This window comes from Nansenia antarctica, assembly GCF_963989245.1.
Source record: "Nansenia antarctica genome assembly, chromosome: 6".
NCBI classification, from domain to species: domain Eukaryota; kingdom Metazoa; phylum Chordata; class Actinopteri; order Argentiniformes; family Microstomatidae; genus Nansenia; species Nansenia antarctica.
The window spans coordinates 39,222,522-39,240,597 of NC_137676.1; the positions used below are offsets into that span (position 1 = coordinate 39,222,522).

The following is an 18,076-nucleotide window of genomic DNA, read 5'->3' on the forward strand; positions in this document are numbered from 1 at the left end:
ATGTTTAGATTATTTGTAAACTTAGAATCAACATTTGACCAAGCACAGGTCATTTCTGGTAACATTAGATCCACTCATGTAAACGAAGAGGGCAAACAAATTCAAACAGCACAATCAATAGTGGGAGAAGGTACAGTATAGTTCCCAAAGTGGCTGTATGGTGGTAGGCTGTGATCCCATGAGATTGGTCCCCACTCCTGTGCTCTTGTGTCTCATAGTCTGACCAGGGGCAATAATGCATAAGAGAGTAGTCCACACTGTGTCTCTCCAGAGGAGAGGGAGCTCTCAGCTCAGTCCTCCTCATCCTCCTCCTCCTCCTCTATAGGGGCTGGCAGGAGGCTGTGCTTAAGGCAGGTTTGGAGGTAGTGCACCAGGGTCCTCTGGGCATGCTGGATGCTGCGCTGGTTCCTCAGGGTGTGGCCCTCGTCTGGGTACAGCTGCAGGGTGTAGTTGGCCTCCACCTTCACCAGGCGGCTCAGAAGCTCCGCACTATGCTGGAAGTGTACCTGTGCTGCATCCCCAACGCCGCAAACACAAACATGCACGCGCGCACAGACACACACACACACACACACACACGCACACAAACATTACCACAGAGTCACATGTCGGCTTTCATTATGCAATATCCTATTTCTGAGAAAACAGACAAAGACAAATGTTCAGAGCTTGGCAACATCTCACCATCAGCAGTCCCATGCAACAAGAGGAAGTTCTCATCTTTAAGCTTGTAAACCTCCTCCAACACAGATGACGTCTGGGGAGATACCACAGAGACATATCCTCTATTGCCTTATAATGACTCTATAATGACTCCATATTGGCAAAGAATGAATTTGCTGGCTAATAAACACAAAACACACACAGAACTAAATTGTTAAATTGGTTTCGACCTAGAGGGATCTTATAAGACACAATGTTGTTTTTATCGACATAAGATGGTATTTTGTCGGCAAAGAGTATCCTCACCAAGTAAGTGTGCTCCTCCTTTGCTGGAAGGCCTAGGTACCTCTCTGAGAAAGCAGCACCTAAATATCAAACAATTACACATTGTCATATAAATATGCTGTTTTGGGTTTCATTTTGTGAAGTTTTTCTCAGATGTAATGACACATGTAATAATGGTCTTAACTCACTGTACAATCTGAAGTCTGTTATGGGAGCCACAGCAGCTGCACATTTAAATAGCTTGTCGGTCGCAGCTAACATCTTGAGTGTTAAATAACCACCAAATGCCTGTAGAAAAAGACATGATAGTCACTAAACAGAGAGCAGGTGCTTTTGCAACCGCATGTATCCACTTTGTCATAGTAAAAATAGTAACCTTGCCATAGAGGGCAATCCGCCGATCGTCAATGTAAGGCTGTTGCATTAACCACCTACGGTAGCGAAACAAAATAGGTAAACATTTTATTGATACACAGATCATTTCTACTGTTGAATTCATGACAATGAGCCCATAACATTGTAAGAAACTAACTCTACGACTCCTAGTTGATCCTTGACTCTCAGCGAGCCAAGCTTGCGAGGATCTACACTGGTGGTCTTCTGTCCCCGGCCCACCCCAGTCCGGCCGTCCACCCAGGCCAGGGCCACGTCATGTGTGCTGGAGAGGATCTCGGGCCAGCCCAGGGAAAACTCCTCAGTCACCGACTGATGGCCTGGGACTCCATCCCTACATAACCAGACAAGCAGGTTCAGTTGGTTGAGGCACAGACGTGAAGCAAGCGAGGACTAGGGGTCAGAGGTTGTAAAGGGTAAGAAAGCAAAACAACTGTAAATCTGTAAGTTGATTCTTGATGATATTGTCTCATGTCACAAATAGGGCTGGAAGGTTTTCCTGACCATGTGGCATGACCAGGAACAACTTTATTATAATGTCATAAATATTTAATTAGACTTGTGATGGATTGTTTTTTATAATGCAGACTTACAGAATGATCAGGAGAGGGTGCAGGTTGGCCTCATACCCCTGAGGCAGAGACAGCTTCAGGTGCAAATCTAATGAAAACAGATAGCGGTGTTGTCCCTTAGGGTGTGCCTTACAGAGTTGGAGAGCTCATCAGTATTCTCCTCCTTAAGCTCCTGTGGGTGCTAAAGCACCAGTAAATGAGCTCCCCTGAGTCCCATGTGTGTTATTGTAACGAACACACACACACACACACACACACACACACACACACACACACAGAGACAGACTCGTGACTCTTGACTCTTGCTCCCATGAAGACCTAATCAGCGAACTGAAACTGCTTGTTTGAAAGGGGCTATAGTTAGATTGTTCTGTCCAAATCAGAAGATAAGTGAACCAGTTGGTTAAGTGACTTCTTTGAACCTACAGTACCGGTATATACAATTATGTTGGTAAATGTGAATGGGAAAATACTGGTTGTGATATTTGACTGCTTTGTTATTCCACCATACCATGGTTGTCTGCTGTGAGGGTCCTGAACAGGTGTTCTGGGAGCCTCTTCCCCTCCAGGGTCTCAGAGAGAGGAGTGTTGTCCTCCAGAACTATGTATCCTACACGAGATAAAACCATGATGAACAGATGAGAGAACAGATGTAGGTATTTAAGTGTATGAAAATGGAGCAGATTATTGCAAACTAAAACATATAGTACATCCCCAAAATGTGTAATAAACTGAGAGGGAACCCTAACCCTAATTTCAAATGTAATGCCCTTCTGAGTCAAATGTTCTCTCCCTTTTTTTATTGAATAAAAACGTATAAACTAGCTGTTATTTCACTGCATGTTGTGTTTGTTTGTACATACTGCCCTCTACTGGCCATTGTAGAACGTGTTTGATGATAGAAAAGGATGATAGCACTCACTGGATGGGTCCTTTGTACTGTGCACAGTCACCTTAGGGACTCCAGGGCCTGGAGAAACATGGTTTCCAAGACAAAGCAATCGCAAAAAATGACTGGTGTGAAACAGGAACAAACTGCATTTGAAGAAATAGACATTTCACAGTGTAACAAAAGATAATAACAACAGAACATTTGTTCTCATTGCTGTACAACATCAAGTTTCCCATTTCATTTAAGCTGTAGGTGTGTGAGTGGGTATGTGTAGGTAGGACCTACCTAGGCAATAGAGAGTGAAATGTGTCTGATTGGGGCTGAACTGAGCTTTGAAAAAGCTACACCCGTCTATCAGGTTGCAGGTAAGACACTCGCGTTGGAAGACCCCTTCGAGGTCCGCACTGAGAGTAAGGGAAAAACAGAGTTACCGACCACGGCTTTAATAGCAAGTGGGAGAGAAAGCTCGGAAACAATTTGATAGGCTCCAGCAAGATTTTGTCGTATATTTCTGTAGTATGTATGATCTATGTATGAATATGTAGTATATTTTAAACACACACACATACCAGGGCATGCAAGGACATGATGCCCTCTAACAATGAGGGTTCTATGGCAACCAGATGACCAACAGGGACCTCTGGGGGTTGGGCAAAGACACACATACACGCTGGCCCCTCCCCTCTGGAACGAAACGGGGACAGAGGGAGAGAGCGTTCTCTTTCCAGCCCAGGTCCACGGGGAACAGACGTAATGTATAAATCTGCCTGTAACTGATTAAATTGTCTTAAACTCAATATCTGTTCTTTGATTCATAATCAATAGAAAATAAGCAACACATGGCGAGCCTAGCACGGAGTCCAAAAAGGGAAATCTACGTTTGAAAACTTAAGCTGAAGCCACAGCTCTGAAGACGGTAAGAATTAAAATAGCGCTATTTTCTGTTTAAACCGCTAGGGGCGCGTGTGCAACAGCTGGGTTTTCAAACATTTTCTTTGAGACTAAAACAACCTTCAACTTTAAGGTTTAAAGTAAAGTAACTTGTTGGAAAAGGAAACACATCTTTCATAGTCTTTAAACTGGGGGTGAGAGCCGGGTTAAGAAGCCCGTATTTGAAAATATACGATTTAATTTGTAAGGTATTTGTAAATGAGTGATTTGATTTGCATGGTGTTATGGAATATCGTGTATGTGTGTAAAATTTGGTATTAGAGGAAGACGTACTCTAATAGTGTCTATATGAAAAAGTGTAGACTGCCAGAAACAAACTGATAAAGGCATTTTGAAGTGGACTGGTATATTACTGATATACGTGTATTAGATCAGAGAAAATTCTGATGAGTGTATTAATGTGTTAATGGTAAGGGGATACGTATTTCTAAATTTGATAAAGTGTAACTGGATTATGGAGTCTGTTTTGTAAATAAGAGCATTATTTGAAGTAGATTAAGAAATCAATTCTTCAGAACTGTGTCATAGAATCCATTCTTAGACGCCATTGCCCTTTGTCCGGAGAAAAGACACGCACAGAGGGCGCGGTTTTCCCCAGAGGTTAGACAAAGGGTTGTTAAATTGACCCCCCTGCTTTCTGCCCTCTGGCCTTTTCACACATCAGGCTACAAACACGCGGTGATTTTTCAAGGAAAACGGGTTGTAAAGCCCCCCTCTTCTTGCCTCTGCAAACAAACACTCCTTTAGAAAGGAACCTGACTTTGATTAATTACATTTTAAAGTAGTTTAAAGTTTAAGCATTGTTTGTTAAAAGTAAAAGATAAATAATAGTCTAACTGGATTGAAAGATAATCGTGAAGTTGTTGTGTCGTGGAAGATGGCATTATTGTGGAAAAGCAATGTTATGTTGTAAAGATTGATCTGGGAGTCCACGGCGGGTTTCCCCACAGAGGAGAAGGACAAAGACTAGCCCCTCCTTCCCCTACTCCATTTTACACGGAAGAACTGGCGCATGCGCAATCGATACGCAAGTCGGTTGCTTGGCGCCGCCTGCTGGACAAAATACGACAAGACATTTTAAAACACTAAATCCTCAGGGAGATACAGCTGAGGTCGATGAAACAGTCCGATACATTAATAAATAGATGGTTATAAATGATTGTAATGTATTACATTACTTTAATTAATTTAATTAATTACAAATTGATTGAATTAATTATTCAGATCATTTTATTTCTCTGTTTTCACAAAACTTTGATCAATTGTTTTGTGACAATCTAATGATATGTTGATAATAGCTAATTGACTTCACAGGTTTACATCAATGAAGTGTCAATGAATAATTCTAACTAATCATTCATTCCTTTCACTTAACAAGTCGATTTCTTTACAGATTGTAATTAATAATTAATCATTCATTCTTTTCCAAATAACAAGTCGATTTCTTTACAGGTTATAATTAATATTTGTAATTTACATCTTTTATTTCAAGTTAGGTCATGTCCACAGTATTTGATTAGGAATAGCAGAATAGTTTGTATTGATAATTAAGCAGTAAAAGGGTTTTTGTAAATCGGTGAATACTTAGGTGTTGACCAACCTTTGTGATTTAATAATTGTGTTGACCAGAACTGTAATTAGTATTGAATGAGTAATTAAGTGACACATATTCATAAACAATTATAAAGTACTTACACAGATATTAGATTTAAGTTAATACTGCACTGACATACACAAGAGGCAAATCTGTTATTTTGAGTTGCAGGGTTTTGTGGGGACGGTTAGTACAGTTATATTGGACTAGCATTTGTTTAGCAAACAAGGCAATAGGAAGGTGGGTTGTGAGAAAAGTACACCTTATAGAATATTTTCAGCATATTGAGCAGTATAAATCAATCAGCTTAAAATGGGAGCAAATTCAACGAAGGTGTTAAAAGATATTAGTGAGGATAGTGGAATATTGGCAACTTTATCCCCTATGGCTATAGTGGAAAAAATTAATCCTCTTGTTAGGGAAATTAGCAAAATGTCAACGAAATGGAATAGCCGTTGGGCATACATTGAACAGCCGTGGCCGAAAGAGGGCAGCCTTAATTTACAATTAATTGCAACATTGGAGATACTTATCAATGTACACAAGGCAAATCAGAAAGGGAAAGATAGGTCAGAGAAACGCAAGTTAGAATTAGACATCTTAGACCTCTTTAAGGTAGAGGGGCAGAAAGTAGCATCAGCTTGGAATGAGAAAACAGCTCACATGAATCCAGAAAAGAAAAATGAATTGGCCAGAACACTGGAACAGAAATTGAACATTCCATCCCCAGACATGTGTCCTGCCTCCAGTCCCCCTCCATATGCTAAGGCACTGGAGGATCATTCCCAGAAGAAGAAGAAGGAGCCAAGGGGAAAAGGGGACGACAGGAGTGACGAGGAAGATGACAGCGAAGATGGCAGTGAAGACTCAAGTGATGACGACAATGCAGATGGAGGCTACAACGCGCAGGTCAGGAAGATGATAGCCACAGCCGAAAGGAAAGGTGGGAGAAGACGCCCGGAGAAAGAGGGAGATTGTCACCGAATGTCATCAAATACATTAAAGAACTGTCCAGTGCTGATTCGGGGTAACAAGATGGAATATCATCCGTGGCATCATACAGATCTGTCTGAAGTGATCGAGAAACTCCCAGTTCTGGAGGAGGGAGGACATTCGTGGACGCGAGAGGTCGACGTGATACTGACAGGAACGCAGGCCGCGATGGGAGACCTGAAAAGACTCTTAGCTTTTATTGCAGGATTGGATACAATGCAGGAAATATTGATGAAGGCAGGACTTCATAGATATATCAATACATCAGTTTATGATCCAGAGCTCTTCGCAGCAAACAGAGGCAGGCTGTGGAAAGCAATCAGAGAGACCTACCCTACTCACATTCACCCAGACAATATCATTGCGAAGCCACTGGGGGGGGATGAGAATCCCAGGGGTTATGTTGCCCGTGTGCACTCTCAATGGAGAAGTGTGACAGGGAAAGACGCTGAAGATAACCCCTTAGAAAAATCCATAATCAGGGAAAAAATACAAGAAGGGCTTCCTACCCCAGTTAAGGATAAGCTAGCAGAAGTGGTGGGGCTACGACACATGAACAAAGCTGTTTATATAGACCACGTAGCTCATCAAGTTGAGTTATATCGAAAGAATATTCAGATACAGAAGGCACGAGACGAAGAATCACTCAGAATATTGACTCATGTGCAATTGACTGAAAGCGAGAGGAACATAGAGGGAGTGCAGGCTTTAGCCCCACAGCAACAGCCACCTGGAGTGCAGACTGCTACTTACCAGTCCTACTCACAGGGGCCACAAGGGGGGTATCCTGCTACTTACCAGTCCTACCCACAGGGGCCACAAGGGGGGTATCCATACCCACAAGGACCACCAGGGGTGCAAGCGGTTCCATACCAGATGTACACACAGGCTGGCCAAGGACCACCACCAGGGGGATGGACAGCAGCAGGGAAGGAGATGCTAGAACCATGTTGCCAATGCGACCAGAATGGACATCTAGCCTGTACCTGCTGCAACAGGCCCCAGGGGGGCGCAGGGGGGAGCCAAGGAGGAGGATATTGGCCCCCTACTACACCTGCTCCAGGAGTGATGAACCCTTACGGAGGCCCAGCAGCTGGCCTATAGGGGTGCCCGGAAGATCCGAGTGGGAGGTGCCAGCTGGTGGTGACAAAGAAGCCTGAAGGCGCCACACACCTTCCTATGTCTAGAGAATATGTGAAGACAATCGGATTTGAGGGAATTAAACAGCTGATTCCTACAACTGAGCTTGTAGACTTAGAGTACAAGGGACAGAGAGCAACTCTGTCAACATTTGTGTCAGAACACACGCCAACAGGGCTGCTAGGGAGAGATGCTCTATGCCAATTGAACTGTACAGTAAAATGCACACCTGACGGCTGTCAGGTGACGGTGCCATCCGGTGTTCAGATTCCATCGACAGCCAGAGTGATTAAGCATAGAACAGACCTACAAGCTTTGCCTTTAAAGGGAGCTGATATAGAATATTGGGTTGATGGGTCTTGTTACGGGGTAGGAGAAACGTTGTGCGCTGGGTATTCTTTAGTTAAAGCACAGAATTCAAAGTTTATTGTAGAACAGGCTGAGGCAGTTCCTCAGCCTTGCTCAGCCCAGTTGGCTGAATTGATTGCCCTCACAGAAGCATGCAACTTGGGAACCGGACGGAGAGTGACAGTGTACACCGACTCTGCCTATGCACATAATGTTTGTCATTTTAATGGAGCTGTATGGAGGGGGCGGGGTTTTAAGAGAACTGATGGTACGCCTATACAGCATCACGCACAGATCATGAAGCTGTTACAAGCCATGATGAAGCCAAAGGAATTAGCCATAGTGAAGTGTGCCACACACAGGTCTGACTCATCACATGTCACACAAGGTAACAGGGCTGCAGAGGATGCAGCCAAAGCCATTACAGGAGCAGACAAGGCAGGTAAAGGTCTTCTGGTCACACATGAAAAGCAATTACAGGGCATGGTCACACTTGAGGATTTATTGATGTTACAGAGTAGAGTAACTACGTTAGACAAGAACGTTTGGCTAGCAAGGGGGGCAAGTCAGGATGACACAGGTCTATGGAGGAATCATGAGGGGTTGGTTGTAGCACCCTCAGATTTAATAGGCATGTTAATACGGGAAGCTCATGGATTAGCACATGTGGCTAGGGGGGAGGTAAGACGCAAGATCACCAAGGAATATGGGTTTTGGAGTCCATATTTGATGGAACAGATTGACCATGCTTTAGGTCAATGTGGGGTCTGTTGGAGAAACAACATCAGAGTGGGTACACCAGTGGTGTCTGGGCATATCCCTACCCCAATAGGGCCACGGGTGGTGGACAGGGGGGTGGATGTACAGAGTAGGCAGGATGTTGTGCCAACAGGTGCCGAGGTCCCCAGAGAACCTGAGAAGGAGGAGCTACGACGAGATGCTGTGGTGTTGCCAGAGCCAGTGGCAATGCCAGTGTTACAGCCAGTGACATTACCGGCAGTGCCTGAAACCGAGGGGACAGTGGAAAGCTGTCCAGATGCCAATGAACCAGAAACCAACGAAGCAGAGAGGGTTGACAGTCTGGAGGTCCAGCCTGGGAGTGTCCAAAGCCTGGACACCTGTGCTACTGGGGATGCTGGCGAGTGCCTGCATCATGCTTCAGATGATGCTGAGGGCGACTCCCCAGACCTTGATCAGCGTGGGAGGGGACCAGGCGGCTGCCTGAACCTCAATGACACTGACGGACGACGACCAGTTAGGAAAAGATTAAAGACTATGAATAGGGTAGTGAAGCAGCAGATCAAAGGGAACGACGGGAATGGACAGCAGATGATAGCATGGCTGGAAACGGTCTTAGGGGCATGGGAAACTTATTTTGCTAAGATAGGAGCACCTATTATAGCAGACATGATTTTTGACTTTCTTAGGAGACAGGGCCTCATTGACTGTTTTTGGAAAATCAGTCACTCAGTCCACGTTAATGAACTTTTCAGAAGACTAGTCCTCACCTGAGGTGAAGATCTATGCATTAATGCATTCCCTTTGTCCTATGCTTACTGTTGGAGAATTATGTGTTATGATAACTGAATGTCATTATTTGTGTATTGTTTGTTTGTTTCTATATCGTGTGATTGAGGTCAGTTGAGAAGTGATGTGGTGGTTATACAAAGCTAGGAGAGAGGTTCTGTTCCTAGCGCAACGAAAATGGAAGCTCCTGACTATGAAAGTGTTATCAATCTGAGACAGCGGTAAAGGCTGTTCTCCAACTGGGTACAAGTGCTAGTAACCTCTGACCCTGACGCTTCAAGGACAAAGAAAACATCGGTCGTTGGAAGTTTCTGTATTGATTTGTGCATGATGAACTGTGTTTAGTTTAATTGTGATTGTTATTTTCAAAATTCTTTTTATTATTGGTTGTTTTCTATTTTTTGTTTATGATATCTTTGGTTCCTAATACTGGTCCTGGGTTGGTCTGTGTTATTGTGCTTCTTGTGTTGTGTGTTGGTGTAGTTTTTCTGTCTGTTGTTGTTTATTTTTTAATTTTTATTTTATTTAAAAAAAAAAAAAAATTTGGGATGTTTTGTGGGGTTTTGTGTTTTTGTTTTTGTTTTATGGTAGTTTAGTTTCGGAACACCCTCTGGGTGGTCCGAGGGGGGATGTGTCGTATATTTCTGTAGTATGTATGATCTATGTATGAATATGTAGTATATTTTAAACACACACACATACCAGGGCATGCAAGGACATGATGCCCTCTAACAATGAGGGTTCTATGGCAACCAGATGACCAACAGGGACCTCTGGGGGTTGGGCAAAGACACACATACACGCTGGCCCCTCCCCTCTGGAACGAAACGGGGACAGAGGGAGAGAGCGTTCTCTTTCCAGCCCAGGTCCACGGGGAACAGACGTAATGTATAAATCTGCCTGTAACTGATTAAATTGTCTTAAACTCAATATCTGTTCTTTGATTCATAATCAATAGAAAATAAGCAACAATTTCATTAAATACAGGTCTGAATAATTGAATTGCTTCGATAATGGCTGTGCAGTGGCGCAAAGATTGAATAGGTGAACTTCTCAAATCGGGAATAGACTTCTAACAAATTCAAAGAGAAAGGCTACCTTTCAGAAAAACATTTTGTAAATGTATCACTGGGTTCAGTCAGTCCACTCTATAACAGTCAATCCCCAAGAGAAATACAACATACAAAATGTGAACACCATCCTAAGATAATCCAGTTTCAACCAAGCATCTCTCCCTGCCTGCATTATTATCTGGTGCAGCCCAAAGCAGTGTAATAAAAGAACAATATAAAACATATAAGGCAGATGAGTGAGGGGTTCAACACATTAATCACAGGTAGTGGATCGTTTCGTAACGTCTCAGTGACTCATGCTCTAGCCCGGCACCATCTTATCCACTGAGTCGGCTCCTTCTTTGATGGATGTATTAGCTGGGCTGTCTGCCTCCAGCGTGCCAGAGAGGAAAGGCTTCATCTGCTGCACAATAGCCCATTCGCTCCCTCAGGCTCATTGTAATGCATGAAATGAGGAATACATGGAATGGAATGAGGAACGGTATCAAACACGCATCATTTAATACCCATTCCTTATTCTATTCCCTGCAGTCCTCACCTTACAATGAGCCCGTCCTCCGATTTCTACCTGCACCAGCCTCCCCTGTTCAGCTCACACCTCATTATTTTTGTCTGACCACCACACAGAGGACCCATGTCTTAAATTGTTAATGACTGTGCCTTGGGGGAAATAAGGTGCAGCATACAAACAGAGACTAAAAACATGTTTTTAACCACAAACAAATGTCACAGACAAATGTCTTGTGTTAGATATGAGTTTATTTCTTTGACTATAATCTATGTGGTAGTTCAGGGGTCACGCTGTTCTGCGATTGTCTGTCATGTTTAGAGAAGATGGCCTCTGCATCTGGCAGACTGGCTGGCATTCGGCAGACCTAATCTGCACCGACCTTGGGTGCCTTGCGTGAGCTGAGGCGCCAGGGCTGGCTGATGCGTTGATTATTATGATGTAACAACTGTGATGCAATTAGTATTTTATTTATTTTTTAAAGTATTTTTTTCTGAGTGAGGCAGTCCCACTCATATTTTTCATTTTTATTGACAGTTACAGTGAAGATTTAGACAGGAAGGATGGGTGAGAGAGAGAGAAGGGATGACATGCAGGATATGTCCCCGACCGGAATCGAACCGGGGACCCTGCGGTTACATGGTCAGCACTTAACCCGCTACGCCACCTAAGCGCCCCGATGCAATTACCGTAGTATTTAAACCGTTGGCCGTTGTGTGATTGTCTAATGCTGATCTCAGATGCCAGAAGATGTTCATTTTGTATGCAGTCCCTTTTGATAAATAAACCTGAGTGATCATTACGACCCGTGTTGAATATCCCTGTCACTTCGTGTTTGCTGCACACCTGATCTATCCAGAGATTATTCCATCATTATCGACAAGAAGATCCTTCACTTGTTTAGGTATGGAGATACAACAAATGTTACTTATGTCAGAGCCAGCACATCACCCATCCTATTCACCATGAGCAAAGAGTACTGAATCCAAACATGCAGTAAGAACCTGTTCGTTTCAATGACACCACAATTAAATCAAATGAATGAAAGGAAACGTTTGGCAGCTGCCAGCCTTACCTGTACAGGTGCCTGCTTTGTCTTGACTCTTCTGTGCTCAGGAAATATCTATACAAACAGAGAGGGGAACACACTGAACATCGAAATAAGTGAAATCCACACTGAAATCCGTCTGTCCAGCTGAGCGCCTCGCTTCGAGGCAAACAGCAGCGTGCCACCACAAGGGCCTCGGGACTGACACCATCTGGTTCCACCTCCAGTTTCCTTCCCATGATCCTCCAGGATGCTGCTTGCCTCCGCACACAGTTATACCCCAGGCTGCCTAAGCGTGGAGGGGCTGTTGCCCCAAGCCTGGTAGTAACAGTTAACAAATGACTTGCTGAGGGGGTGGCTGTCTAATCCACTCTACTTCAGTTCCGGCTGCATCTCCCTGAGCACAGTCAGAGCTCAACTTCAAGTATTTCTTCAAGTATTTCACACAGTCTCTTTAACTAGGAACAATGAGCTGTTAAAAGAGATGGCCGATATCCTGTGTTTTTTTCTCTCTCCCACAAATCTACACAGGCTCTAAGACCGTTCACTTCTGGCATCCACGCAAAGACAATATCACATCATGATCATTTTAATGTTTTTTTTTTTCTCTCTCCTTTTCTGAGTACTCTGTCCCAGCCCTTGGCCGTCTCTGTATAAGGTCTTAAAGAGTTAAAGGGTGATTCTACAATGCATAGGGTGGTACACAGCGGCTCTCACGTACATCTTCCCAGACTCCTCGTCCAGGGCACACAGCAGGGTGACGTCCCAGTTCCCTGACGTCAGGAAGCGTGGAGGGACAGAGGGGATGGCAGGCTGCGTCATACAGGGGCAGAGACACAGAGATGAAGATGGATTATGGAACAGGCAGATACACAGAGGAATTCTAGCTAATAAGAGCTATTCAGAGAACGATGTGCAAATGTACTGTAGAGTATGATGACAGATATAGATATACTAGAGAGAGGGATACAAAGAAGCTCACTGTGAGAGAAATATGGAGGAACATAGAGGAATGGAGTCATTCAGATGACTGTAAACAAATTGTAAATTCAGATTCAGACTGTAAACCAAAATAAAAATGAGAGTTGAGAAGAGGAGATGAGTAGACAAATAACCCTAACCCTAAAATATATCTTAGGTCTAACTTTTACGAAATAATTGTAGTATAAAGTAAGCGGAGTACAGTCGGTCCAAACTATGACAAAGGAGTCATTAAACTTCACTATTTGGATAAACTATGATCTTAATTACGGGGGAACATTATAACTGAGAACAAATCCATAAACCAACCGGACAGAGTAATGAAATAGGGAAACACAATGGAGCTCTCTGAAGTTCAGATCTGTAATCACACACTGTTTTATGCCACCCTGTTGAAAAGTTAACAAGCGGTTTGTCTGTAAACCATTCGAGGATGGCACAAGGGCGTAAAAGTTTACTGCCTGACCTGAGCTGGGAGGCTGGCGATGTGGCGGAACTCCCCACGAGCACCCTGCTTGGCCGGTAACGTCAGATAGAATACTGACCCGTCAGCTGAAAACAATGGAACCTCCTGTTGGACCAATGAGATGGACAAAGACAACAGCAATCCAGTAGGTCAGAGAGACAGCATCCCACTGTCAGTGAACAAGAGTAAATGTAATGTAAACCAAGTGTAAATTTTATGTAAACAAAGTGTAAATGTAATGCCTAAATAAGCTTCTGTGAAATCAGAAATGCCTACCTGCCGTTGGTTTTGCATTAAGTCCATGATCATTTTATGTTTCTGGGGATGTAAGTAGAGGCAAAAATAAAGATATATTTAATATACTTTAAATATTGAAACCCTGAAGAAGGCAGCATGCTGCCGAAACGTTGATTAAATAAATAATTAGCATCGGAGCAAGAGTGTGCGGCTCTCGTTCTCAATCTTTTAAGTTTCACCCGCCAGCCTGCACCTCACCAAACAATGGTGTGCGTTTTCAAGCTTTTCTGAACATAAAGAATACATCATTATAGTACAAACGACATACACTAATGAATCCATAAGGACTGGAGGTAAGGCAAAGATGAAATAAATACTGCAGTGTATCATTAAGAATTCCTCACACATAGTGTGCGCTGGAACAGAGATATGACAGCTTAAGGAAATCGATTGTACCTCAACACACAGTACATGAGATGGAAATTATATAAAAGCAACGCATCGCAGTGTCGAGACCTGTTGGATGAGTGACCTCTGACCCTCTCACCTCTGAGCATGCCCCCGTTGTGGCCTCACAAACGCAGAGCACTGATTGGTTCTGGGCCCGGCTCAGCCAACGAACCGCCAGCCGCGTGCTGCTGATCCAAGTAACCATTGAGATGTAGCTGTCTCTAGGGGAAGAGAAGGGAACAGATAGAGAGAGAGAGAAAGAGAGAGAGAGAGAGAGAGAGAGAGAGAGAGAGAGAGAGAGAGAGAGAGAGAGAGAGAGAGAGAGATAGAGAGAGAGAGAATATAACATTTTGATTTTTGGACAAATATTTAAAAAAACTGATCCAGAGGTTTAATCAGGCTATGATAAAGTTACAATGAGGGAGTACCTACCTGGCCCCAAGTGAGTCTGGGGGGATCATCTCTAGAGTGTGAGCTGGACCATAGAGATTCACCACAAACAGACTGACTGTGGGGATATTGGTGCCGGCCTGTTCACACAAATACAGAGAGATTACATGACAGGCTTAGTGCACTGCTTTTACAGCAGCCACACCACCCTGCATCCCTCTACTGGCTCGCCAGGGAAGCTAAGCCAGGTATGCCTTGATCGACCCTTGGATGGGGAGACCAAAACAAGCTGCTGGAGGTGGTGTTGGAGGACCAGCAGATCCTATGGCATTTATTGCAAGACTAGGCTAAATTCCCAATCTGGCCCAGCGGTGTCATGTCCAAAAGAGGCACAAGGGTGCATTTTTCAATGTTTCTAGGAATTTCTACAAATACTATATTTCTATAAATACTTTCAAGTTTGTGTCCATGTTTTATCCTAATTATTTAGACAATGTACAATTGACTAAAATAATTTAAATTCTTGGGTTATGATATTGTAAGTTATACATCCCTTCCTCACATAATTGGTGCACCCTCTAAAATATGGTCTGCATGACACCCCAGATCTGGCCTTCATGCTGGCTGGCCTCCCCTGCTTTCAATGGGCTCATTCATCCCCTTTCCTCTCCCCTGCCACTATTCCCAAGGTCGTCTCTGCAGAAGAGACTGATGTTCTCAGTCAATGTACCTGGCTGAATGACACATCATTAAAGGGTATCTCTATCTCTTTCAAATGGATGTTACCTTCGGGTATGGAAAGAACACATTGGAGGGATAGGCGCCACCCAGGAAGTGAGGTATCTCCATTAAGGGTGTAGCAGAGTTGTTGATGGTGAGGTAGGCCAGTCGAGCGCCATCTTTAGACCACCAGTGGGCGGGGTAAGTCAAGAGCACTTCCTCTGTTGGCAGAATCACAAGAATGAGCATCAGCACATCCATTAATTAAGCAATAATGGCAGAGCAGCAGTGATTTATCATCATTATTGTCACAGTTAGGGGGAGTCGTTAGGCACAACGCACAGCGGAGCGCTGGCAAAGCCCTACCAAGTGGCAATATTGACGATAAGTCACGGCCTCCATGGCATTATTGCTCTTATACAACAAATGAGAAGATTGTGAAGAAAAAAACAATGTTTTAAGAATGTCTTCTGTGATGAATAGCGGTGGTTTCCGCCCTGCACTGAGAAGAAAACTCCAAACATTGTCAAGGGAACTTGATACACAAATCTGCTGTGGTATATGAATCACAATAGGTTCTTTAACCGTGACATTATCAATATTAAATCACGGCTTTGAATGCCTCTCAGCCAAACACAACGCTTGTTGTCAGATAACCGATAGTCATGGTCAAGAGCTGAATCAATCTGTCAATCTCTTATACACATTTTCAACCAATCAATTAACAATGTCAATAAAAAAAGTACACAAGATATTTACAATGTCATTGATCACAGGGAGCATCTTTCAATATCTCATTTTTCCAACCAGTTTTTCCAGTAACCAATGGCTGTGTGATTTGATTGATGGATGAATGAGACCTTAGTGGAGGTATTGTACTGTCTCTCTTACCCTCGTAGGTCCAGTCGGTCAGCCCGTTGACCACCCGGCCTTCCTGGCCCGTGGATGTAAGACGCAGGGGCTTACTGGTCACGTCTGGCTGGTAGTAGACATCTCCTTCATACACATAGGCCTGGCAGCAGCAGCAGCAACAGCAGCAGGAATGAGACCGATTTAATCCATTATCAAAGACAGATAGAGGACTCAGCCTTGGCGGCCTTAACTGAACGTTAGATTCTGTCTAAGTGCGGATGCATCAGCCAGCCAATAAAGTGAGAGGCAATACATCTTCACTTGCCCCAAAATGTGTTTGACGATGAACAATACAGATGTTGCACCAAAAACACATTAGACAACATAGAAATATCACTATCCATCTAACCTCGTCCCCGGGCAGAAGTGTCGGGGAACGAGACTACTATCCATCCAATGTCAATCTGAACAACAGTCAAAGGAGTGCAATGGCCCAAAAACTGATCATAGCAACTCTTACTGTAATATTAACCACACACATTAGGGGTTAGATTAGATTAGATTAGATTCAATTTTATTGTCATTGCCGAGTACAAGTACCAGACAATGAAATGCAGTTTATCATCTAACCGGAAGTGGAAATAGTGATATAGTGATATAGGTACCATTACAGAAATAAAGAGTACAATTAGTACACGCATATACTGTATGTGTACATGAATATCATCATTTTTATTTGAATGATCTAAAATCTCTCATATACCGTGGCAGACATTTGAGGTGGAATGCAGGAGGGGTTGTGTGAGTGAGAGCTGTCTTACCAGCTGGTCCCCTTGGGGCCCCCAAGCTGCATACTGCAGCACGGCCTTCTCTCCGTTCGGAGGGTTAAGCTCTAGAAGATTCCTGGGTCAAACAACACAGACACAGACATAAACCCTCGATTAGGACTGGCCCTTTTTTTTTTTAAGCCACTGGTGGATAAAGGAGAAGCCCTCCATCCATGCTGCTCTTGAGCACTTTAGAGATATCGACAAAAATAAATAAATAAGACACGATGCAGAATGCAAAGGAAACAAACAGAGATTAAGGTCGTTTCATGCGATGGGATAAGACCGTACTTTCCAATGCTTTGGGTCACACGTTCATCCTCCTTCTAAAAACAGGCAAACATCTTTTCATGAGGCATTCCCAGGCAAGGCACGAGTGTTGACAAGAGTGGATTCTTCTCACGTCCCTTTAGAAGCATTAGTCCTTCTCATGGCCACAAGCTCCAGGCCTCCATCCGCAGATATACGGCAAACAAAACAAAACAAAAACTATTCTATAGCCTTAGGCAGGCAGAGAGGAATCACTGGCTGTGCATTTCCCTTACTGACTCTGATACTAAACTTAAAGTCTTAAAGCCTTAAAGATGACGTTGGCCAGGCCAGAGGGAACACTGACTTCCCATACTTAATTACTTACTTAACACTTACTTACGGTAATGGATGTCTGACATGAAGAGATGGAGGTCAGATGAAAAGAGAGACACACTTGGAGGAACTTGGATCAGTCCAGGGCCCGCTTGCGTTGGCAGTGCACATGCCCAGTGCAGCCCCATGCATCGGCATTCCTGGTTGTAGTGAACCTACCCATACACCCTACCCTACTGTACCTACCCATCAGCCACACCGTAGATGGCATAGGAGGCTGTGAAGGACTGAGAGAACACCTGGAAGAGGTAGAGGACAGGATGGGAACGGTGGTACCACAGTTACGCACTCTCTCTCTCTTCTCTCTCTCTCTCTCTCTCTCTCTCTCTCTCTCTCTCTCTCTCTCTCTCTCTCTCTCTCACACACACACACACACACACACACACACACACACACACACACACACACACACATGCACACACACACAGAGAAAGAAAGAGAGAAATATAAATCTGTACTGCAAATGAAAAAAAAGTGAAAGTGTGGCAGTGGTCAGTTCAGTCTTATATTTGGCATGAAAC

The 18,076-nt window shown here is 43.7% G+C and overlaps 1 protein-coding gene across 1 annotated transcript in view; it reads right to left on the minus strand.

The window, feature by feature from the left end:
- Positions 1-290: 290 nt before the first annotated feature.
- LOC308161252 (inactive dipeptidyl peptidase 10) overlaps positions 291-18,076 on the minus strand; it is a gene marked incomplete at both ends in the record, with an annotated part of 36,307 nt that continues 18,521 nt past the window's right edge. The window contains 20 exons of the mRNA XM_080535240.1: positions 291-511; positions 685-757; positions 970-1,028; positions 1,137-1,236; positions 1,325-1,379; positions 1,481-1,675; positions 1,935-2,001; positions 2,425-2,523; positions 2,836-2,883; positions 3,091-3,209; positions 12,015-12,062; positions 12,709-12,800; positions 13,435-13,539; positions 13,711-13,752; positions 14,219-14,342; positions 14,554-14,651; positions 15,298-15,452; positions 16,123-16,243; positions 16,905-16,986; positions 17,742-17,794. Of these exons, the coding sequence (XP_080391366.1) occupies positions 291-511; positions 685-757; positions 970-1,028; positions 1,137-1,236; positions 1,325-1,379; positions 1,481-1,675; positions 1,935-2,001; positions 2,425-2,523; positions 2,836-2,883; positions 3,091-3,209; positions 12,015-12,062; positions 12,709-12,800; positions 13,435-13,539; positions 13,711-13,752; positions 14,219-14,342; positions 14,554-14,651; positions 15,298-15,452; positions 16,123-16,243; positions 16,905-16,986; positions 17,742-17,794 (1,956 nt within the window). The remainder of the gene's footprint in view (positions 512-684; positions 758-969; positions 1,029-1,136; positions 1,237-1,324; positions 1,380-1,480; positions 1,676-1,934; positions 2,002-2,424; positions 2,524-2,835; positions 2,884-3,090; positions 3,210-12,014; positions 12,063-12,708; positions 12,801-13,434; positions 13,540-13,710; positions 13,753-14,218; positions 14,343-14,553; positions 14,652-15,297; positions 15,453-16,122; positions 16,244-16,904; positions 16,987-17,741; positions 17,795-18,076) is intronic.